At 32.0% G+C, this 25278-nt stretch overlaps 1 protein-coding gene across 2 annotated transcripts in view; it reads left to right on the top strand.

Moving 5' to 3' along the window:
* Positions 1 to 25278, top strand: part of LOC127718790 (triple functional domain protein-like) — a 273187-nt gene that overhangs the window by 49542 nt on the left and 198367 nt on the right. For both annotated transcript variants that reach the window (XM_052224840.1, XM_052224841.1), the window contains exons 17-18: positions 5967 to 6025; positions 23218 to 23333. In XM_052224840.1, coding sequence (XP_052080800.1) covers positions 5967 to 6025; positions 23218 to 23333 — 175 coding nt within the window. The remainder of the gene's footprint in view (positions 1 to 5966; positions 6026 to 23217; positions 23334 to 25278) is intronic.

Below are 25278 nucleotides of genomic sequence, written 5' to 3'. Positions count from 1 at the left end.
TTCTAGAGGTGCACTGAATGGAATGAAACCAAAACATGGCATAAATGTTTCTTATGAGGTGCTGATTAAGTGTTGCTACTTTGTTGCTGATTAACTGTTCAAGATGGCCACCAGGATTTTTTATTAAATTACAGGACCAATATTAAACCAAATTTGGCCTCACTCATTATTAGGGTATCTGTTATGATTTTAATCTATTTTTACATGATTTCCAAAACCAAAGTAGAATCAGGTGAGCGACACAGGCTCTTGAGAGCCTCTAGTTTGTGTATTAAGTTTACCTACCAACACAATGCCCCCCACCCCCTTTCAAATTTCCTATCTTGTATATTTGTTAGAGAATTAATTGTGAAAAGATGCTGCTACAGCTGTATTCTTTACAGTAATTCCATTGCTGGTAACTGGACATCATATTGACCAGCATAAATCATTTAAAAGATAATGAACTCTTTGTGACCTTTTATGTTGACGATGGTCAGAGTAAATGAAATAAAACCAGTCACCTTTAAAACACACCAGAATATAATTGATTAAGTTGATGTAGTTAATTAATTTTATTCTTTTGTGATAATATGATTGACCAATGATGATTGGAATTGCTCATTTGACCTCATATTGACCTCAAGATATTTGAAATTAGCACATAAAAATTATCTGTTATTATTAGTTTCATGTAAAATATTGATATTGGTTACTCATTCATTCATCTGAAGCTCTATTCTCAAAGTTTAGTCTGTATGTCTGCAGAATCTGCACTGAAAAGTAAAAGAAAAGGTTGAATATAGTTCTATCAATGCTGTACTTCTGAGAGGCTGCATTGATGTGCTTTATAAGCAAATTTGATTATTCAGCAAGTGGTTTATTTTTGGCTATTTTGGCTATTTTGGCAATTTTAATAAAATATATTCCATCAATTTTGTGAGATGGAAGAACAGAATCAGAGACCAGAAGAAGAGTTAAAACATATCTGTGCCAACATGTTTATTTCTAAGAATCACAAAATTAGACCGCAAAAAATATACCACTTAAAGGTTTTATGCATATTTTTCTGAATCAAACAAGCATCAATCTTACTTCAGTGTTATGTTGCTCATCTGTGTAGATTTCTGTGTTTTGTAGACTTGTTTGTGGCAACAGTGTTGTCTTTTCCTGGTCAACTTCAGATTTTTATTTTTATTGCCACTTTGGTATCATCTGATATTTTTTATGCCCCTGCCATAGGCGACAGGGGAATTTAGTGTTACCCTCAAACCTCTTCTTTTATTTTACAGTAAATAAGATTGTGTTTCAGGTTTCATGGCATTCTATTACAGTTGTGTATGACCTTGGGTGTTGTTTATATGACACTTATCACATCAAAGGATTATTATTACCAGAAAATTATTACATTATTATGTAATTTTCAAAGAAATGTGGGAGAAACTGATTAGTCAGAAGGAGATCATCAGTAAAATGTTCATATAACATTAGAAAATTGGCTACTTTGTAGGTTGTCTGTAAATGAATAGGTTCTAGTGGAATCAGTGGTTTACAATGTATTTATAGGCTCTTAGAATCAGCAGTTTACAGTCTATTTTTAGATTCTGGTGGAATCAGTGGTTTACAGTCTAATATAGGGTCTGTGGAACCATTGATTTACTGTTTATTTGTAGGGTAAAACAGTTAAAGTCTATTTATAAGGTCTTGTGGAATCAGTGGTTTACAGTCTATTTATAGAATTGTGTGGAATTAATAGTTTACAGTCTATTTATAGGGTTTTGTAGAATCACTAGACTTGGTTTACAATTTATTTACAGGTACTTGTGGAATCAGTGGTCTACAGTTTATTAAAAGACTTGTGGAATCAGTGGTTTACAATTTATTTATAGGTTCTTGTGGAATCAGTGGTTTACAAATTATTAAAAGACTTGTGGAATCAGTGATTTACAAATTATTAAAAGACTTGTGGAATCACTGGTTTACAAATTATTAAAAGACTTGTGGAATCAGTGATTTACAATTTATTTATAGGTTCTTGTGGAATCAGTGGTTTACAAATTATTAAAAGACTTGTGGAATCAGTGATTTACAAATTATTAAAAGACTTGTGGAATCAGTGGTTTACAAATTATTAAAAGACTTGGGGGAATCAGTGATTTACAATTTATTAAAAGACTTGTGGAATCAGTGATTTACAATTTATTTATAGGTTCTTGTGGAATCAGTGATTTACAATTTATTAATAGGCTCTTCTGGAATTGGTGGTTAATAGTTTATTTAAAGATTCTTGTTTATATTGGTATATTTTAAAAATCTGTAATGTAAATCTCTTTTCTAATTCAGGAACTGTTTATCTCATTCCATGTAAACAAAATATTTGAAAAGAGCTTTTTATGAATGTGAAAGAAATAAGTTATACATATATAAATGAAAAAATATCTCTTTTCCTTTTTCATTTACTGCAGGGGTCTCTGACCATTTAGGGTTTCATACTGTTACTTCTAATAACTTATCCTTATAGACTTTGTAATGGTATTATGCCAGGGTTTTGTCAACTCTACCCTCTATTGTTAAGGTATGAATTAGCTCTTCCCAATGTGACATCTGTAGGTATATAGGTATAAGTAGACAGAAATCTTTATTAAGCTAATTGTGTGATGTTCTGGGGGTAACTTTCTAGCACCTAATACATCAAACAGATATATATATATTGTGATGGGATAGCACACCTGATGGTTTATCATATACCTGTAATTATTTGCATGGATGGACATAGGCCAGTAAATATTATTCTGTGTTATGACAGCGAAGTATCTTTTGTTAATAAAACACCTTGTTCTATAAGGTTGGGTTTTGAACAAGCTGTAAATACTTATATACTTTATTTGGAGAGTACAATTCAGTGAACTTGGATATGCTAAATGTTGAATCTTTAAGAAAAAAAGTAGAAAATTTTATCCTATATTACTAGATTTTTGAAAAAAAAAATGAAGGCCAATCATTTTCAAGGAGGTCAAAGAGAAAATGTTCTTGTCCCATATTATGCTTGTCATGTCTCAATGTTTTTAATTTTTGGAGAATAAGAGTGAGATTTTTGACAGTTTCTGTTAAATTTGTTTGCAACTTTTATAGGCTCTTGTGAATTTAGAGCTAAACATATTGTATAGACACTTGCCTATTGTTGGAGATTGTATTTTGCCCTCTAAATGTCTACTGATTAATTTTGTCATTACATTGCTGTCTCATCGAGGTATAGCCTTTATGTTTTACTACAACCCATTTTGTGATACATGGGACCAGATGATAGAGGATCATGATGTTTTTTTAACTGGCCTAACATACTTTCATTTTCTTTTTCTATTACCCATAGAAATAGTAATCAACCTAAGAAGTCGATCTTGTATTACTTTTATAAGGGTTTACGAAAATACTTATGTTGTATTTACATGATAAATATTTTATCAGAAGTGTATGGGTGTACAAACATACATAAAAAGTAATTGGGAAAAAGTCAGTGTGGGAGAGTTATACAAATATATGTTTTATGAATATACTGAAGAAAAAATTTGGGAAGTTATGTACTCATTTTAAATGAACAGTTTAAATTATTGGACAGGGTTACTGGAGGTGAATGAATATATCCACCTCTTTTAATAAAAGATACATGAAATAAATATATAAATTGTAGAGAATGACAGTTTAGTGGCAAGGATATTTGTATAAAGTTAGGATTGAAAAATAAGACTATATTGACAATCATGAAAATCTAAATGGCATGAAGGATTGTGAAGTTAATTATCGATATAAATGTGCAAATAACACTTCACCAATTTTCTTACAATTGAGTTTGTGGTTTTATTGAAAAGAAATAAATTGATATTCTGCATGAAAACATGATTTTACAACCAGATGGTGATACCTGTTACTCATCTGTATCAAGTGGCAGTTTATGCTTACATAATGATGTGCTTTAGAATCAAACATTTGATTGACCTTGATTGACTTAATAGCAGAAGATAATTTCTTACCTGGAATTTTTACAATTTGATGCAACATTATCCCAACAAAGAATTGAAAACGAGAATTAATTAAACCTGCATCAGTTGAATCTGATTCAGCCGAATGTTTTTGATTTAACTTGTAGGCTAAATATTGATCAAAAAGTGAAAACGACCAAGAAATGTAACACATTTTCTGTTGTGTACATTCCTAAGACGTTACTTGGTATAGATTTCTGTGTTTTCCTAATGATATTATTATGAATTAATACGAAAATGTTTTGTGGTGATAGATGCGGCAATTTAACACAAATGAACATCTCTTTTGTCCAATTGCCGAGTGTTTGTTTATTTGTGCTCGGAGCCAAGTTGTAAAATTAGTGCATAGAGAAAGATGGAGAAGTGAGATTTACCAGTTTAAAAGTTTGAAATAGATAGATAACTTTTGCATCCTTAGTGATGTATAGTATTCTTGGTAAAGGCATGTTTTTATAAATATCGATGTGAATTATATTCATCCAGAGAGTTATGAGATTATGTACTATAACTCTGAGAAAATATTAAAGTATGGTAAAATAAACAGTTCTATCCAAATGGATATTCAGGATTCTAAACTTTTTTTTATTCCTGAGGACTGTTATAACATTGGAACTGTATTGTTCGAGTTATTTCATTCATAAATACTATAACTCATAGTAAGAAAAAATATCAAAGTGCGGTAAATTAAACAGTTATAAAACATGGAAATTCCAACACCCAAATTTTGTTATTTAAAGGATTATTTGTAGTGGAGGAAAACATTCGGGATATCAATATTAGATACAATCTTAATGAGGAAAAGTTGACATTTTGACTTTATTTTGTGTTGGATGAAACTAGAGAGTCGGTCAGATTGTTCTGACTGTTTATGATCTTCATATGATATCAATTGAATATTGAATTAGATCAATTATAGGAAACATATGAAATATTACTACAATCATTGATTTTCATCCCCAACGTGGAATTCTAAAAATAGATAGTCAATTGCATACTTGAGTGTGAAATAGTTCAATTGTGATGAAGCTAGAATGTCGGTAGTTCTTAATGAGGAAACAAATAGTATATGTTTGTCCATAAGTGGTGACTATTTTTCAATCGGTTTATGATTAAAAATTGTATATTTTGAAATGAAATTTCAGAAAACTGAAAGGATATCCCGTGTTATGGTTAAGAGGACATGTATTTGTTAAATTAGAGATTAAGGAAATGCATTGAGATTAATCATTATTATGAAAAGAAGTGTTTAGTATCTTAACTAAGTGACTTAGAAAGCTGTTTTAAATTCCGTTAATTCATTTTGAATTTATTTTAAGTGCCTTACAATTCAGAAGCTTGGATTAATTCACTAAGAAGGATTATACAACATAATCATGTATTTTGTTTTGTGATATGGGGAAATATATTCCATTTACAAAATGACACAACTTGTTTTCCATGCGAATGAATTCCATTTTATGAAGTTATTGGTATTTCTATTGCTATGAGTTGGAAAGATGCATTTAGGTGATTGTTATGGATTTGCAGACAACAGGAAGTAGATTTTAGTCATGTGATCATCATGTGACTTAAAGTAGAGAATGTAAAACAAAACATATTTTTCTATTTTCTTGGATGTACATATTTGTTGGTTATTTTAAATAACGTTTAGTTGATAAATACATTTTTGAAGGAAATTTTGACAATGAGGCGATTGCGTAGAAGAAGTCGTATGACATCATCGTCCTCAAATTCATCAATTACCTCCAGAAACTTTGCCCAACAGCGGGCAAAATTATTTGACAACATGCCAGACCACACGAACATGATCTTTATCATGACTGTTGCCCGATTTGTGCTGGCCTTTCTCCTGATAGCCAGCTGGATACTACGAATATTAGCTTGTATAATACTCTTCATTACCATCTATTGTATGAAGTTCTTTGACTTAATGGTTTATCTTTTTCACAGGGTCTTCAGTACGGAACCAGATAGGATCAACCAGAACCCAGACTACACTCATATAGAAGGTAAGTCTAAAAGATGTCTTGATGATCATAAAATGGGTGGAACATAGTGATGGGGATGTACATCCATTTGTTTGTCTATATCCTTTCATTTGTTTGTTCTTCCTTAGTCCCAATTTAAATTTGAATCTGCTTCAGCTCCTGAATTGCTACCCAAATTTTTGTGAAACTTTCACAGAATCTTTCTCACACATAGTACATTTATACTATATATTTCATTCTTCATCTAAATGAATTTTGGTGTATACTTTTGGTGGCATATACCACTAAATTTGTCATATCTGACACTACAGTACATTTTTGTTTTCACTACTCCTCTTATACCCCTTTATCAGAATTTTATGAAACTTTCCCATAATCTTTGCCTTATAATGCCATTGTTCTACTATTTTATTTTTTTATATGAACTATTTTTGGGGTGCCTTTAGCAAATCATATAAGATAATCCATATCTATGGGGGTGGGGAGGGGAAAGGGAACCCATTTTGTAATTACAACTTTTCCTAAACCATTATATTTTACATATATTGCCATTGTGTACCTATTTTATTGATCTGAATTAGTTGGGTTCCCATTGAAAACCTTATACACAACAATTACTTTATGTGTTGGATACTATTTTTTACTTGCATCTCTTACAAAATCCCATATTGGAATTTAATGAAATTTTCTGAGAATTTAAACCATACAATGAATATAATAAATGCCATTGCGAATTTATTTTTTTAATTTTTGCAGTGATTACTATAAATGCCTAAAATACTGAAAAAAAACAACAACCAAATAGAGCCTTTAAGCCATCAGACATAACCTGCTTGTCTGTTGTAAATTTCTTTTGAGGAAACACACTACTGTAATGAGCAAAATGTAAAGTAAATATATAACGTGTGTTTAACAATACAAGCCTTTCCTGAAAATCATACGGACCATTGTTCCTTTGAATTGCTTGCCCTGGTAAAACTATCAGGACCTTTATCATACAGTACTAGAAGTTAGAGTAAGAATATCAGGTGCTTATTATGGCTAGCAATTGCTGGTTTTATGGCCCTTCCTTTGATTTTCTAGCCTGGCTTTTAATATGTTTAGCAGTTTCTATGAATTCATAAGGTACATGTAGATGGTGTTCTCATCGAAAGATCACTCAAATAAAATTCCAGATAATTTTTTTAATTAATCCAGACAAATTCCTGATGTTTGATAAAATCCTGAAACCCCCTCCAACATTTCTATGCATTCTATATATTATGTATTTCAAGATGAATTGATTTTAAATAAAAAAGTATTTGTTGTGTAAGTATCTTATAGAGATTATAGATACCATAAACAAGAGGGATGATTTGGCAGATATTCATGAAACTACATCTTGTATCATAGAAGTAAGGATATTGTATAATAACTCGATTTCACTTTATGATCTGTTACAATTATGTTAATTTCACACCAAAGAGCAAAAAGACCTTTAAATATAGGGGTAAAAGATCAAAGGAATTTTGCATAAAACAAATAGATAAATCTTAGTCAACTAAGTTTTCTAATTGTTTTATCCCAGCATTGTAAAAACAAACTTTCACCTCACCTTCGACCAATATGTAATATTTCCTTCCATCTTTCTATCCATTCTATGTATTGATTTTAAATAAAGAAGTATTTGTTGTGTAAGTATCTTATAGAGATTATAGATACTATAAACAAGAGGGAATTAATTTGGCAGATATTCATCAAACAGTATCTTGTACAGTAGAAGTAAGGATATTGTGAAATAACTCAATTTCACTTTATGATCTGTTACAATCATGTTAATTTCATACCAAAGAGCAGAAGACCCTTTAAATATAGGATAAAAGATCAAAGAAATTTTATAAACTTATGACGCTGACTATACAGTATAGGTTTTGCTCATTGTTGAAGGCAGTATGGTGACAAGCAATAGCTTAAAACCACAATATTTGAACACAGTTGGATAGTTGTCTCATTGGCAATCATAATACATCTCTTTATTTTTATATTGATGAATCCTGGTCAAATAAGTGTTCTAATTGTTTTATACTAGCACTGTACAAACAAACTTTTACCTCACCTTCAACCAATATGTAATATTTCCATCAGTTTGTTATGTACTTATCAATCAGTACTGTCAGTTAAAACACAATTAACAGATGCTTTATAAAATCAATGTTCAATATCACATTTGTCAATACAGTTAAACTAAGATGGCTGGATTGTACTCTTTACACTCCTGTGTAGATCTTATTATGAGCCAATTCATAATAGATGCGAATAATATATTTTATATTTTTTGATGAAGAAATGGATTTTTTGATAGTTGATTTTCAATTATTCCAAACAAATTCAAACCAAAACATCATCTTTAAAAGAAGAAAAACCTGCAAAACTCAATTCCTTTTTTAAAACATTAAGAACAATTTTTTTTTGATTGACATCTCTTTATTGGCTAGTGGTAAATTTCATGTGCATACTCAGGACAATGTTTATATCCTACAAGAGTACTATAGAGCAGACTGGCACCATGAGTCAGATTGAACATGCTTACTCAAAATGTAGAAGTCCACAGAAATATTTTTTACACCTACTTGAATACATTATTCTGACTTGCAGGATTGTATTTAAATATGGCACTTAACAAACTACCTGTGTTTTATAGGCCATTTGAGTGAAATAATAGCTTCTGTCACATCAACCTATTATGTCTGTTTGGGTTGCTTAACCAATTTTGTCAATACAACGGAACTATAAACAACTATCATACAAGTGGGAGGTTTAGCTAGCCATTAAACCAGGTTTAACCCACCATTTTTTATACGACTGCAAAAATTGTTATATATTGGTATGACGTTGGCGTCGTCATCGTTGACATCCGAAGACACATTGGTTTTCGCACATTAACTTTAAGTGAATGGATCTCTATGAAATTTTACCATAAGGTTCAATACCACAAAAGGAAGGTTGGGATTGATTCTGGGGGTTATGGTACCAACAGTTAAGGAATTAGGGGTCAAAAAGGGGCCAAAAATAAGCATTTTTCTAGTTTCCAGACAATAACTTGTGGAACGGTGTATGGATCTCTCTGAAATTATACCACAAGTTTCCATACCACAAAGGGATGGTTAGGATTTGCTTTGGGGGGTTATTGCTCAAACCGTTTAGGAATTAGGGGCAAAAAAGGGGAAAAACAAGGGTGTCCTGGTCAATGGACAAATACTTTAGTACAAAACATAATTTAAAGCAGTGTAAAGGAGGTAATTCAAATACATCATTTGAATTACCTCCCTTACACTGCTTTTGAATTATGTATAAAGTAATGGTTAATGAACAAGTAAGACAATTTTAAAGCAGTGTAAGGGAGATAATCCAAATACAATGTTTAAAGAAATGCATATTTATCAAGGAAGACCAGTAAAAATATCTGCAAATGTTGCATCTTTTTTTTTACCAAAAAATCCATATGAAAGATTTGACACCATATTTTAAATTCTATTATAAAATAGATTAAGTTAGCACTATGGTAAATTTAAATGGGTAATTATGGTTGCAAACTCCATTGGAAATTTGAATTGAGATTATGACCATATCTTGAGGGAAAGAATTTTTTTTGGGGAAAAAGGGGGGGGGGGGGGGGGGGTAAAAAGAAATTGTGGGGGGTCAATTTTTCTCATTTCAGATTTCAGGGGAGGGGGGGGGTTAATACGCAACAGCATAGTGTATTGCACAAAAGCAAAAAAAAAAGGGGGGGGTAAGTTTTAAATTTTTTTTGTGGGGGGAGGGGGGGGGGGTCAAAAGCAAAAATTGAATATAAATTCAAATCATATAACCAATTCTAAGTTCTTTGACTACAGTTATTCTGTGTCAGAAACCTTTTATGTGTCAAATATTTAATTACAATCCAATTTCAGACGGGGGCCTCGGTGGCCGAGTGGTCGAAGTAGTTACTACTGTAATCACTAGCCAGTCAACACTGAGGTCGTGAGTTCGAACCCCGCTCGTGCGGGTGCAATCGACTCCAATCCTAATTGACTAGGATTGTCAGTTTTCCTATCGAAGGTTGGTGGTTTTCTCCAGGCACTCCGCGGTTGCATCCAGCTGCGCTCGGCGAAGCAATTTATCTTCTTATGTAGAACTCATATTCACTGAAGACAATGGCCGAGTGAATATCATTTTTTTGAAAAGTCAACTAAACCACATATTGACAGTAAATATTTTATCCGATTTGAGAAAAAATGTATTTAATGATCCATATTTACCAAAACCAGCCAATACCAATGGTACATAGAACATTTTACCATAACGTTAAACTGTAAGTTGTTATTTGTAAAATCACATCATATTCAGTGGATGGATAATATGCTGTTTTATTCAAAATCCAATTCATATAGAAAAATCTTCTAAAGATAATTCCAATATGGAATAAACATTATTTCTTTCATGATAGGATTAATGTATTAGTTTTAATTTGCCTTTTTTGCAGTCATGCTTCTCATATACAATTTATCAGAAGAGAAAAATTCCCAACAATTTTATTTAGTTTTAGACATTATTTTATCAGTCAGGTCAGGTACAAAACAATCAATAGGTGCTCCATGACATTGATAGAAATGTTATTATGTAAATAAATGCATGGTCAGTGACAAAAATCATTGCTTATTCAACATTAAATAGGATCAAAAGACAAATTGATCACAGAACTAGGTGCTTTTTGTTTTAACAGTATTTGAGTTTAAATTAACCTACAAAAAAAAAAAGAAAGAAATAGGGTCAATGCATAGATGGCAACACCTTTTTCTGTATTCATTGTTATGGCATCTTATGAATTCTTGATTCATGCAGGTGTTAATAAGATCCTTTTGTTTAAACCAATATCTGTATGAATGAAAAAGTATGTTGAGTATAGTTTAATGAAACGGAGCAACGCAGTGACTCAAATAACCTTTAGATTTTTTTTGTGTGTGCGGTTAGGTTGCTGTCTAATTGATGTTTATCCAACATCTTTTTCAATATTTCATATGTAAATTGACAGCAATGCAATGATGCAAATAATTTCTTTGTGTTTTTGTTTGTTTGTGGTTAGAATGCTGTCTAATTGACCTTTAACTTACACCTTTTTCCAGAATTCACATATGAATAGGAGAAACAGCAATTCTTTGGTTTAATTTGGCTTCCAATTTGTGACATGGTTTAGATAATTTGATGGGGTAATATTCCTTCCATAAACATTAACCTACCTTAATGAATAAGAATTTATTAGTTTAAAATCCAAACAATAGGATTGTTACTAAATAAACAAACCAATACAAAACCAAAACAAAACAAACAAACAGACAGACAGACAGGCATATTAATGACAAAACGATAGACATTAAACAATACAAACATGTAGCATTGAAAAAAAAAAAATAAAGATTATTAATATTAAGTATTATACTATTTTTGACAGCATGCCTCCTCTATAAAATTATCAATTCAAATATTATGATTATATATAACATTATAAGTTAAGCCACCAATCACACACAGATCATATACTGACATTATAATTGTTTCTCTCATTATACATTTCACTTATATTGTTAACAATGATAAGTAAAATATCACATTCTTCACAAGAAAATATAAAATCAAATTTGTTTTCTTTACTCATTGAATTAAAACTGGGGACAATACTAGAAATTTCATTAAACATTTTGATCCTAGTTTTATTAATTTCTGTACATGTTATGATAAAATGGTATTCATCTTCCACCTCTTTATGGCATAAAGGACATATTCTATTTTCCAAGGCTGTTTTGTTGTATCTACCGCGTTCAACAGCCAGCATACTATTACTTATTCTTATTTTGGCATAATTTTTTGTAACATTTTTATCTAAATTCAATAAAAGGTACTTTTCTAGTTCATACTTTACTTGTAATTTTCTGTAGGTTCTTAGTTTATTTCCATTTATTGAATTATCATCATTAAAGAGACAATTTTTATACGACCGCAAAAATTAAAAATTTTTTGGTCGTATATTGGTATGACGTTGGCGTCGTCGTCGTCCGGCGGCGTCGTCGTCGTCGTCGTCGTCGTCGTCGTCGTCTGGCGTCGTCCAGCGTCGTCCGAAGACACATTGGTTTTCGCACTCTAACTTTAGTTTAAGTGAATGGATCTCCATGAAATTTTACCATAAGGTTCAATACCACGAAAGGAAGGTTGGGATTGATTTTGGGGGTTATGGTACTAACAGTTAAGGAATTAGGGGCCAAAAATAAGCATTTTTGTAACTTCCAGACAATAACTTGTGTGTAAGTGTATGGATCTCTCTGACATTGTACCACAAGGTTCCATATCACAAAGGAAAGGCTGTAATTGATTTTGGGGGTAATTGCCTCAAAATTTTAGGAATTAGGGGCCAAAAAAGGGGCAAAAAACAAGCATTTTTCTAGTTTCATGACAATAACTTGTGTGTAAGTGTTTGGATATTTCTGAAATTGTACTACAAGGTTCCATATCACAAAGGGAAAGCTGGAATTGAGTTTGGGGGTAATTGCCCGAAACATTTAGGAATTGGGGGCCAAAAAGGGGCCAAAAATAAGCATTTTTCTAGTTTCCAGACAATAACTTGTGTTCAAGTGTATGGATCTCTCTGAAATTGTACTGCAAGGTACCATACCACAAAGGGAAGGCTGGGATTGAGTTTGGGGGTGATGAATCATAAGGGGGTTCTAAAAAATTTGGGGGGGGATTTTTTTTTTTTCTTTTATTTTCTTTTTTTCCTTTTTTTTTTCTTTTAAAATTTTCCATTTTAAGTTGGTTATTTCTGATTAATATTTAAAAGCAAATAATAATGATATGGTAGGAGATACACACCAAACAGGATGTGTAAATTATTATCTAATAAGTATTGTGCAATAGCAAGAAATTTTCAATTGCACAGTATTGCACAATAGCAAGAAATCTTCAATTGCACAGTATTGCGCAATAGCAAGAAATCTTCAATTGCACAGTATTGCGCAATAGCAAGAAATATCCAATAGCACAATATTGCGCAATAGCAAGAAATTGTCAATTGCACAGTATTGCGCAATAGCAAGAAATATTCAATTGCACAGTATTGTGCAAAAGAAGATACTTTGTATAAATTGCTTATTTCTTGATCAATTTCAATGGGGTTTTATTCTTGAATTCTTGGGGTTCTTTAATATGCTGAATCTAACCGTGTATTAAGTTTTTGGATTTTGGGCCCCGTTTTTAAATTGGTCCACATTGAGGTCCAAAGGGTCCAAAATTTAACTTTGTTTGATTTCATCAAAAATTGAATTATTGGGGTTCTTTGATATGCTGAATCTAACCGTGTATTTAGATTCTTAATTTTTGGTTCCGTTTTCAAATTGGTCTACATTAAGGTCCAAAGGGTCCAAAATTAAACTTAGTTTGATTTTAACAAAAATTGAATTTTTAGGGTTCTTTGATATGCTGAATCTAAACATGTATTTAGATTTTTGATTATGGGCCCAGTTTTCAAGTTGGTCCAAATCGGGGTCCAAAATTAAACTTTGTTTGATTTCAACAAAAATTGAATATATGGGGTTCTTTGATATGCTGAATCTAACCATGTATTTAGATTTTTGATTTTTGGGCCCTGTTATCAACTTTGTCCACATTGAGGTCAAAAGGGTCCAAAATTTAACTTTGTTTGATTTCATCAAAAATTGAATTATTGGGGTTCTTTGATATGCCGAATCTAACCGTGTATTTAGATTCTTAATTTTTGGTTCCGTTTTCAAATTGGTCTACATTAAGGTCCAAAGGGTCCAAAATTAAACTTAGTTTGATTTTAACAAAAATTGAATTTTTAGGGTTCTTTGATATGCTGAATCTAAACATGTATTTAGATTTTTGATTATGGGCCCAGTTTTCAAGTTGGTCCAAATCGGGGTCCAAAATTAAACTTTGTTTGATTTCATCAAAAATTGAATATATGGGGTTCTTTGATATGCTGAATCTAACCATGTATTTAGATTTTGGATATTGGACCATAATAGGTGAATGTCCAATTTAAAATTTTTAAGTTCTTAGACCACATTCATTCTGTGTCAGAAACCTATGCTGTGTCAAATATTTAATCACAATCCAAATTCAGAGCTGTATCAAGCTTGAATGTTGTGTCCATACTTGCCCCAACTGTTCAGGGTTCGACCTCTGCGGTCGTATCAAGCTGCGCCCTGCGGAGCATTTTATTCCAAAATATAATGTAATTTTCATTGAGCTTCTTCACGAGGAAAGGTACATTGATTTTCCCAAACATGAGTGAAATTCAATTTTGATAGTAGCATTTTAATTTTTGAAGCAAATCCATCATTTAACTGCTTGTTAACTTTATAAACATTATATAATAAAGACTCATTTTCATTTGAATTTAAAATATGTAACCAAAATCCTACAGAAGACTTAAGGGCCTGTATACCAATAGGGTACATTCCCAATTCAGCTAATACAGCTGTATTTACTGCCTTTGAATTAACATTAAGAAGACTTTTCGCAAATTTGATCTGGAGTTTTACTGATTCCATTGATAAGTATTGAGATTCAAGAGTTTTGTTGTTCTTCACAATATTTAGTGACCATATCTCACTACAGTACAATAATATTGGACTAACACAAGAATTAAAAAGTTTCATATGGGAAAAAACATCCATCTTATCTGAGTAAAGGATTTTTTTAATACAAAACAATGCCTTTGAAGCTTTTTTACAGAGGAGATTTACAGCATTAGTGAAAATTCCTGATGGCTTGAATAGTATACCTAAATATTTATATTCTGTGCAGCATTCGATTACTTCATTATTCAATACAAACTTGTCTTTAGTAAGTTTTTTACCACTTTTATTAAATATCATTGTTTTCGTCTTGTCAAGATTGACAGTCAAGTTCCATTTTTCACAATAAGTGTTTAACTTGTTTAGACAATTTTGTAAACCTTCTGAAGATTCTGATATTAATACTAAAAGTAATGTGATAGTACATAAGTGGTTGTCCAGATATTCTGTCATAGAATTTGTTGTTTTTATGGTAATTTGATGATGAGTAAGTCTGGTGAACTTCAAAGGAAAACAACATAACAAAAGGATTATAAGTCATCTGGTTAATTGGTCATAAAATAACATTTTGCTTTTCTGAAAATGTATTTTTCAGTCCCAAGTAATTAATTAGTGGAATTGATTTCTACTTCACTCAGTATGCTGAATGCATGAAAAGTTTACTTCAACCATAAATATGATAAACATATTTTCTAATGTAATTTGATTTCAATAGCTCAATAAGCGCTATTGGATGAATTGATATTGATATAATAAATAAATTTGTCTGACCACTGGAATTTTGTGCATTTTTTGTCTAATATGTAACACACTAAAAGACTTTTCATTATCTTTCCTGTTGATAAGATTGTAAAGTTAAGACATTTACTTGTAAATCAATGGAATTTCTCATTTCCCAATCTTTATGGAAGCTATAGTTTGTACACATCTCATAAGAATTTAGATTATGTACCAGATTAGGTTCTTTGGTACATTTTGTACAAAGAAGTTTTATTATGTAATTTTCAAGCCGCTTTGATTATATGTCAAACTTCTTATAACTTGAAATTTGAATCATGGGATACTTGTTTCTGTGGAATTATGAAATAGAGTAAATACTTTTATGTACCATTAATTGACTCATGCTGATAATACATGATAGAAAAACAAAGGATATGGGGTATCCATCCGTGACACAAAATCAGTACATGCACAGCAAAAAGCACACAAAAAGCAAAGGAACAGGAATAATTGGTTTATAATAAGAATAGTCCAATATTATCCATTTCATTAGGTTCACCTAAAATTTTTCTAATTTCCTGATTTAAATATTATTGTTTAATAATGTCAAGTGGTTTATTTTTTGGAAAGTTTTAAATTTTGCTATTTCTAGTGCCATAACCTGTTTGTCATGTTTTATTTCCGCCTTTCTCTTTTCCTTAATTAAACTATTTTACAGCAGATTTTGATCAAGTAAATTATATATTTACTGGATAGCAACTTAAATTTTCAAGGAGCTATGAAAATTAGTATTTAAAATATGAGAAAATTTTACTGCTTAAATAAAACATGTGGCCTCTTTTTATACGACGGCAAACAAATTTTGGGGCAGTATAATGCTATCATGTTGTTATCGTCGTCGTCCGAAGACATTTGGTTTCCAGACAATAACTTAAGTTTTAGTGTATGGATCTCTTTGAAATTTAATCAAAAGGTTCAATACCACAAAAGGAAGGTTGGGATTGTTTTTGGGGGTGATGGTCCCAATCATTTAGGAATTAGGGGCCAAAAAGGGGCCCAAAACAAGAATTTTTCTAGTTTTAGGACAATAACTTTTGTATAAGTATTTTGATTGCTCTGAAATTGTATCACAAGGTCCAATACCACAAGTCGAAGGTTGGCATTCATTTTGGGGGTAATTGCCAGAACCGTTCAGTAATTAGGGGCCAAAAAGGGTCTAAAACAAGCATTTTTCAAGTTTTCAGACAATAACTCGTGTTTAAGGAAATTATCAATTTTCCAAAGAAAAATTGGGTGTCACAATTGATTTAATTCTTTGTATATAGTCTGAAAACAGATTTACTAAGTATTGCGCAACCGCACAGTGTATTGCACAAAAGCAAGAAATCTTCAATTGAATATAATTCAAATCATATAACCAATTTTAAGTTCTTTGACTACATTTATTCTGTGTCAGAAACCTATAATGTGTCAAATATTTAATTACAATCCAAATTCAGATAAAAATTGAGAATGGAAATGGGGAATATGTCAAAGAGACCTGTATCAAGCTTGAATATTGTGTCCATTTTTGCCCTTACTGTTCAGGGTTGGACCTCTGCTGTTGTATCCAGCTGAGCTCAGCGAAGCAGTTTATTATTTTAGGGAACTTGTAAAACAATTGATAATGTCTTCTCAAATTAAACTTGTATAACCAAACTATAACCCTATCTTTGAAATGAACTTTGACTTTGATGAAAAAGAATGCAGCATTTTCTATAGTATTAATTTTATGAATAAGTAAAAATACCCGCTTCAGATAAAATGTACAAATCATAGAGTGAAAAAGTGTTAAATTCTCTATCTTTTTCTTACTGAAGAGAGATTAACTATTGGCAAAGTCTTGTGGGATTACATAACGCTAACAAATTACAAATTTTCATAAAACTTCAACGGGGCATCATTTTGAGATAGCGGTTAATTAGTCTTCTGCGATGCTGATGTCATAACGAGCAGGCATAACATAAATGTGGTTATTGTTCCAATGTGTCGTGCATTCAGTAAAATCAGATGTGAATATTTGAAAATTTTCCAAAAAATATTTTTCTAACTGACTTTACATCACACTTTTATTTGATAAAAGTACAAAGGTTTTAATATAGGGAAGTTCTCAATATGATTTTCTTCGTTTAGATTTTAAGGAAACTAGTTTGAAATATTCCCTTGTTTTTCTTGTTGATAGAGTCAATACTTCCTCAGTAAACCTCATTTTAAGAATTGCCTATAAAGAATAAATCATTTATATGCTACAGTGGTGATACCTTGTATATTTAGACACAATAAAATGTCCATGTGTCAACAAATTTTCTTGCAAATGGTCCATTTTATTTACAGCAATTATACTATTTTCCTTTTCAGTGAGTTTCTGCTATTTGTAATCTGAATTCGTCAATTAAAATGCATTATTATACATATAGTTACTGGCTTTTTGTTCAACCATTTCTGCTTTTATCTACCATGAGCAAAATTTTCTTTGTATTAATTCAAGATTCTCACAGATATGGAAATCAAAAATAGTAAATTCAGCAATGATTATTTCTCAATTTTCTAAAAAAAAAGGGGGGTTTGGGGAAATCTGGTATTACGTCATGTCTATTTGTCCTTTCCTAAGATTTAAGTCATATTTTTCATCTGGAACTACAAATCAGAGCGTCCCAGATATCCTAAGGGTGTATGATTCTGTTACTCTGTCATTCCACTAAGATGAAGTTACAAAAGGAATTGACAATAATGACAAAAAGTCTTGAGCCAGCTGGACTGTAAATAAAGAGTCAGATTCATACTGTTGACTTATACAAAATACATTGTAGGAAAGGAGTTTCAGAGACAACAGTCACCTTATGTGGAATATTATTATGCCCTCGCCGTCAATGAAGGGGGTATTTAGTATTACCCTTGTGCGTACGTCCGGCTCTCCGTACATACGTACGTACGTACCTCCCAAAATTGGTTTCAGTTCTCTAACTTTAGTTTGCCTCAACCAAATGTTATGAAACTTATACAAAATGTTTATTAACACAAAACTCAGATCAAGTGGGTTTTGTCACTTTTACTGTTCTTGAGTTATGCCTCTTTATAATGTTATATGCAAGCGGGGGCATCATCTGTGTCCATACATTCTCCATTTATTTGTTTTTCTTTTATTAATTTTTTAGACAAAATAAGAAAGAGGCTAATGTTCATTTACAACAAACTGTTAATTCAGAAATTTTTGGAATGTTTTGATTTAGTGAAATTTGCAACAAGATAGGTTTTTCAAAAATAAAAACTTACATTTTAGATTTTGATACCATTATTTTTATGCCCCTTTTTTAGCTCACCTGGCCCAAAGGGCCAAGTGAGCTTTTCTCATCACTTGGCGTTTGTCGTCCGTTGTCGTCGTCGTCGTTAACTTTTACAAAAATCATCTCCTCTGAAACTACTTGGCTAAATTAAACCAAACTTGGCCACAATCATCATTGGGGTATCTAGTTTAAAAAATGTGTCCGGTGACCCGGCCAACCAACCAAGATGGCCGCCATGGCTAAAAATAGAACATAGGGGTAAAATGTAGATTTTGGCTTATATCTCTGAAACCAAAGCATTTAGAGCAAATCTGACATGGGATAAAATTGTTAATCAGGTCAAGATCTATCTGCCCTGAAATTTTCAGATGAATGTGACAACCCGTTATTGGGTTGCTGCCCCTGAATTGGTTATTTTAAGGAAATTTTGCAGTTTTTATACGACCGCAAAAATTAAAAATTTTTTGGTCGTATATTGGTATGACGTTGGCGTCGTCGTCGTCGTCGTCGTTGTCGTCGTCGTCGTCGCGTCGTCGTCCGGCGTCGTCCGGCGTCGTCCGAAGACACATTGGTTTTCGCACTCTAACTTTAGTTTAAGTGAATGGATCTCCATGAAATTTCACCATAAGGTTCAATACCACAAAAGGAAGGTTGGGATTGATTTTGGGGGTTATGGTACCAACAGTTAAGGAATTAGGGGCCAAAAAGGGGCCAAAAATAAGCATTTTTGTAACTTTCAGACAATAACTTGTGTGTAAGTGTATGGATCTCTCTGACATTGTACCACAAGGTTCCATATCACAAAGGGAAGGCTGTAATTGATTTTGGGGGTAATTGCCTCAAAATTTTAGGAATTAGGGGCTAAAAAAGGGGCAAAAAACAAGCATTTTTCTAGTTTCATGACAATAACTTGTGTGTAAGTGTTTGGATATTTCTGAAATTGTACTACAAGGTTCCATATCACAAAGGGAAAGCTGGAATTGAGTTTGGGGGTAATTGCCCGAAACGTTTAGGAATTGGGGGCCAAAAAGGGGCCAAAAATAAGCATTTTTCTAGTTTCCAGACAATAACTTGTGTTCAAGTGTATGGATCTCTCTGAAATTGTACTGCAAGGTACCATACCACAAAGGGAAGGCTGGGATTGAGTTTGGGGGTGATGAATCATAAGGGGGTTCAAAAAATTTGGGGGGGGGGGGATTTTTTTTTTTTTTTTTTTTCTTTTTTTCCTTTTTTTTTTTCTTTTAAAATTTTCCATTTTAAGTTGGTTATTTCTGATTTATATTTAAAAGCAAATAATAATGATATGGTAGGAGATACACACCAAACAGGATGTGTAAATTATTATATAATAAGTATTGTGCAATAGCAAGAAATTTTCAATTGCACAGTATTGCACAATAGCAAGAAATCTTCAATTGCACAGTATTGCGCAATAGCAAGAAATCTTCAATTTAACAGTATTGCGCAATAGCAAGAAATATCCAATAGCACAATATTGCGCAATAGCAAGAAATTGTCAATTGTACAGTATTGCGCAATAGCAAGAAATATTCAATTGCACAGTATTGTGCAAAAGAAGATACTTCGTATAAATTGCTTATTTCTTGATCAATTTCAATGGGGTTTTATTCTTGAATTCTTGGGGTTCTTTAATATGCTGAATCTAACCATGTATTAAGTTTTTGGATTTTGGGCCCCGTTTTTAAATTGGTCCACATTGAGGTCCAAAGGGTCCAAAATCAAACTTTGTTTGATTTCATCAAAAATTGAATTATTGGGGTTCTTTGATATGCCGAATCTAACCGTGTATTTAGATTTTTAATTTTGGGTCCCGTTTTTTAAATTTGTCTACATTAAGTTCCAAAGGGTCCAAAATTAAACTTAGTTTGATTTTAACAAAAATTGAATTCTTAGGGTTCTTTGATATGCTGAATCTAAACATGTGTTTAGATTTTTGATTATGGGCCCAGTTTTCAAGTTGGTCCAAGTTGGGGTCCAAAATTAAACTTTGTTTGATTTCAACAAAAATTGAATATATGGGGTTCTTTGATATGCTGAATCTAAATATGTATTTAGATTTTAGATTTTTGGTCCAGTTTTCAAGTTGGTCCAAATTGGGGTCCAAAATTAAACTTTGTTTGATTTCAACAAAAATTGAATATATGGGGTTCTTTGATATGCTGAATCTTACCATGTATTTAGATTTTTTATTTGTGGGCCCGCTATCAAATTGGTTCATATTGAGGTCAAAAGGGTCCAAAATTAAACTTTGTTTGATTTCATCAAAAATTGAATTATTGGGGTTCTTTGATATGCCAAATCTAACCGTGTATTTAGATTTTTAATTTTGGGTCCTGTTTTTTAAATTGGTCTACATTAAGGTCCAAAGGGTCCAAAATTAAACTTAGTTTGATTTTAACAAAAATTGAATTCTTGGGGTTCTTTGATATGCTGAATCTAAACATGTGTTTAGATTTTTGATTATGGGACCAGTTTTCAAGTTGGTCCAAGTTGGGGTCCAAAATTAAACTTTGTTTGATTTCAACAAAAATTGAATATATGGGGTTCTTTGATATGCTGAATCTAAACATGTATTTAGATTTTAGATTTTTGGCCCAGTTTTCAAGATGGTCCAAATTGGGGTCCAAAATTAAACTTTGTTTGATTTCAACAAAAATTGAATATATGGGGTTCTTTGATATGCTGAATCTTACCATGTATTTAGATTTTTTATTTGTGGGCCCGCTATCAAATTGGTTCATATTGAGGTCAAAAGGGTCCAAAATTAAACTTTGTTTGATTTCATCAAAAATTGAATTATTGGGGTTCTTTGATATGCCAAATCTAACTGTGTTTTTAGATTTTTAATTTAGGGTCCCGTTTTTTAAATTTGTCTACATTAAGGTCCAAAGGGTCCAAAATTAAACTTAGTTTGATTTTAACAAAAATTGAATTCTTGGGGTACTTTGATATGCTGAATCTAAACATGTGTTTAGATTTTTGATTATGGGACCAGTTTTCAAGTTTGTCCAAGTTGGGGTCCAAAATTAAACTTTGTTTGATTTCAACAAAAATTGAATATATGGGGTTCTTTGATATGCTGAATCTAACCATGTTTTTTGATTTTGGACATTGGACCATAATAGGTAAATTAAAAAAATTGAAGTTCTTAGACCACATTCTTTCTGTGTCAGAAACCTATGCTGTGTCAAATATTTAATCACAATCCAAATTCAGAGCTGTATCAAGCTTGAATGTTGTGTCCATACTTGCCCCAACTGTTCAGGGTTCGACCTCTGCGGTCGTATCAAGCTGCGCCCAGCGAAGCATTTTATTGGTTATTGTCTTGAATATTATTATAGATAGAGATAAACTGTAAACAGCAATAATGTTCAGCAAAGTAAGATCTACAAATAAGTCAACATGACCAAAATGGTCAGTTGACCCCTTAAGGAGTTATATTGCCCTTTATAGTCAATTTTTAACCATTTTTCGTAAATTTTTGTAATCTTTTACAAAAATCTTCTCCTGAAACTACTAAGACAAATTTAACCAAACTTGTCCACAATCATCATTGGGGTATCTAGTTTAAAAAATGTGTCCGGTGACCGGGCCAACCAACCAAGATGGCCGCCATGGCTAAAAATAGAACATAGGGGTAAAATGTAGATTTTGGCTTATATCTCTGAAACCAAAGCATTTAGAGCAAATCTGACATGGGGTAAAATTGTTCATTAGGTCAAGATCTATCTGCCTTCAAATTTTCAGACCAATCAGGCGACACATTGTTGGGTTGCTGCCCCTGTATTGTAATTTTAAGAAAATTTTGCAGCTTTTGGTTATTATCTTGAATATTATTATAGATAGAGATAAACTGTAAACAGCAATAATGTACAGCAAAGTAAGATCTACAAATAAGTCAACATGACCAAAATTGTCAATTGACCCCTTAAGGAGTTATTGCCCTTTATAGTCAATTTTTTACAATTTTCATAAATTTTGTAAATTTTTGTAAATTTTTTCAAAATATTTTCCACTATAACTACTAGGCCAAGTTCATTATAGATAGAGATAATTGTAAGCAGCAAGAATGTTCAGTAAAGTAAGATCTACAAACACATCACCATCACCAAAGCACAATTTTGTCATGAATCCATCTGTGTCCTTTGCTAAATATGCACATAGACCAAGGTGAGCGACACAGGCTCTTTAGAGCCTCTAGTTTTAAATCACTACAATTAATCTCACATTTTTAATATTACTCAATGATAGTAATAATAAATGCACACAAAAATATACAACTTTACAATGGATGAAACAAACATATGATTCCAATTTCAGTTCACACGACATATGTTTCTACAATTCAGGTAGGCTCAAGACCAAAAGCTTTGAAAGCTAAAAATGTTTATTAGTAGCAAGCAAACAACAAGGCATAGACAGAACAACCTTAACTTATCCTGTTGTAGTTGTAACCATATTTTTGATAGTAACAATGTAAAAAATCATTTAGATGTGGAACAATAAAGGTTAAATGAAATGTGTTATTTTCTTTTTCCAGGTGTTCTTCATCAGTTAAATGAAAGTAGGTCACAGTTAGAGGAATTGTGGGCAGCAAGGAAAATGAAATTAGACTTGTGTTTGCAGTTGAGATTGTTTGAGAGAGATTCACTTGAGGTAAAAAAAAATTGTATGAAAAAAATTATTCTGGTGGTAACCTCTTTAAGCCACACATCCATTTTGGATGCTGTTGCTTGTACAGTAAAGTAATTATACCCCGCTTTAAAAAAGTGGGGGTATACTGTTTTACCTCTGTCTGTCCATCCGTCAGTCCGTCCTTCTGTCCCATGAATATTTTTCTTCGCATCTTTCTCAGGAACTACAATACAAGGATTTCTGAAATTTGATTTCAGGGTTTATATAAGTCAGCTATACCGTGTGATGCGTTTTCAGATTCATCACTCAACAACTTCCTGTTTGCCGAATTTATTTGGGTGGGATATCATCAGTGAGCACTTGTATTTACATATATTGAATTTGTTTCAAGATTATGGGATATATATGTATATACAGTAGTAAAAAAAATAGAATCCCATCTCTTACTTACTTTTCATGCTTCAGTACCTAAACATGTTTTCTATGCCCCCGCCGTAGCGGAGGGGGCATTAAGTTTTACCCTTGTCCATCCGTACGTAAGTTGGTTTCCGTTCTCTAACTTTAGTTTGCCTCAACAAAATGTTATGAAACTTATACACAATGCTTATTACCACAAAACACAGATCAAGTTTGAATTTTGGTGGCGTCACTTTAACTGTTCTAGAGTTATGCCCTTTACAAATGGAAAAATTGCTGAATTTTTCGTTTCCGTTCTCTAACTTAAGTTAGCCTCAACCAAATGTTATGAAACTTATACACAATGTTTATTACCACAAGTTTGAATTTTGGTGGGGTCACTGTAACCGTTCTAGAGTTATGCCCCTTTACAAAAGGAAAAAATTGCTGAATTTTTCGTTTCCGTTCTCTAACTTAAGTTTGCCTCAACCAAATGATATGAAACTTATACACAATACTTATCACTACAAAACTCAGATCAATTGCAAATTTGGGTACTGTCACTTTTACTGTTCTGCAGTTATGTCCCTTTATAACTTAATATGATATACAAGCGGGGGCATCATCTGTGTCCCATGGACACATTCCCCATTTATTTTTGTAAAGGTCCCTGGCTCCTCAGGTAGTTTTAGTTGTGTTCCCAGACCTTTATTTTGCATTGTATTGAATGATTGTTGGTTGCTTAATGTCCCTATTATAAATTTGAACACTGACTGACTTTTCTTAATCTTCTATGATTGATTGATTCATTGGTGTTTAACGACACTATCTTGCTATTTCGTGGAGGTCAGTTTTTATTGGTGGAGGAAGTCTAAGTGCCCAGAGAGAACCACCGACCTTCAGTAGGATAACTGGCAATTCCTAGTCAATTAAGATTGCAGTCGAGCACACCCTCCATGTGCGGGATTTGAACTCACAACCTCAGTATTGACAGGCTGGTGATACAGTAGTTCGATTATTTAGACCACTCGGGCACCGAGGCCCCCCTAAATTTTCTATTCACATACACAAAATGTTCACACAAAGCAGTATACTTTATATAATAGCTATGGGATGATGACCCACTATATTTCAATGATAATTTATTTTGATATAGGCTATAAGTACTTTATCAAAATGAAAATAAAAGTGCAAGAAGAGAGAGAAAACTTGACATCCTAAGGTCAAGTGCATGAAAATAATAACTTGTGGCATCCTTAAATCATGAAGAAAAAAAACATGAAGTATAGAAGAACCTTTGTTTTACTGGTAAAAAATTAAAACAATTTTGATTCTGTGAAAAGAATATAATATAAAACATAATTATATTTAGTAATGCAGAAGTGTTTACACTGTTACAAGTTATCATAGTTTATTATTTTTGTATAACTTGAATTATATGTTTTCAAAAATTAAATTTGTTCAAATTGGCAAAAAGTTCTTGTAACTGCACTTCAAAGATTGTGCTTTACAAAGAAGCACCAAATCTACTTAAGTTTCTAGTTATTAAAGAAAAAAACCTTGTAAAAAG

Source organism: Mytilus californianus, unplaced genomic scaffold, assembly GCF_021869535.1.
Source record: "Mytilus californianus isolate M0D057914Y unplaced genomic scaffold, xbMytCali1.0.p SCAF_10, whole genome shotgun sequence".
NCBI lineage: Eukaryota > Metazoa > Mollusca > Bivalvia > Mytilida > Mytilidae > Mytilus > Mytilus californianus.
This window is presented reverse-complemented; position numbering and strand designations above follow the sequence as displayed.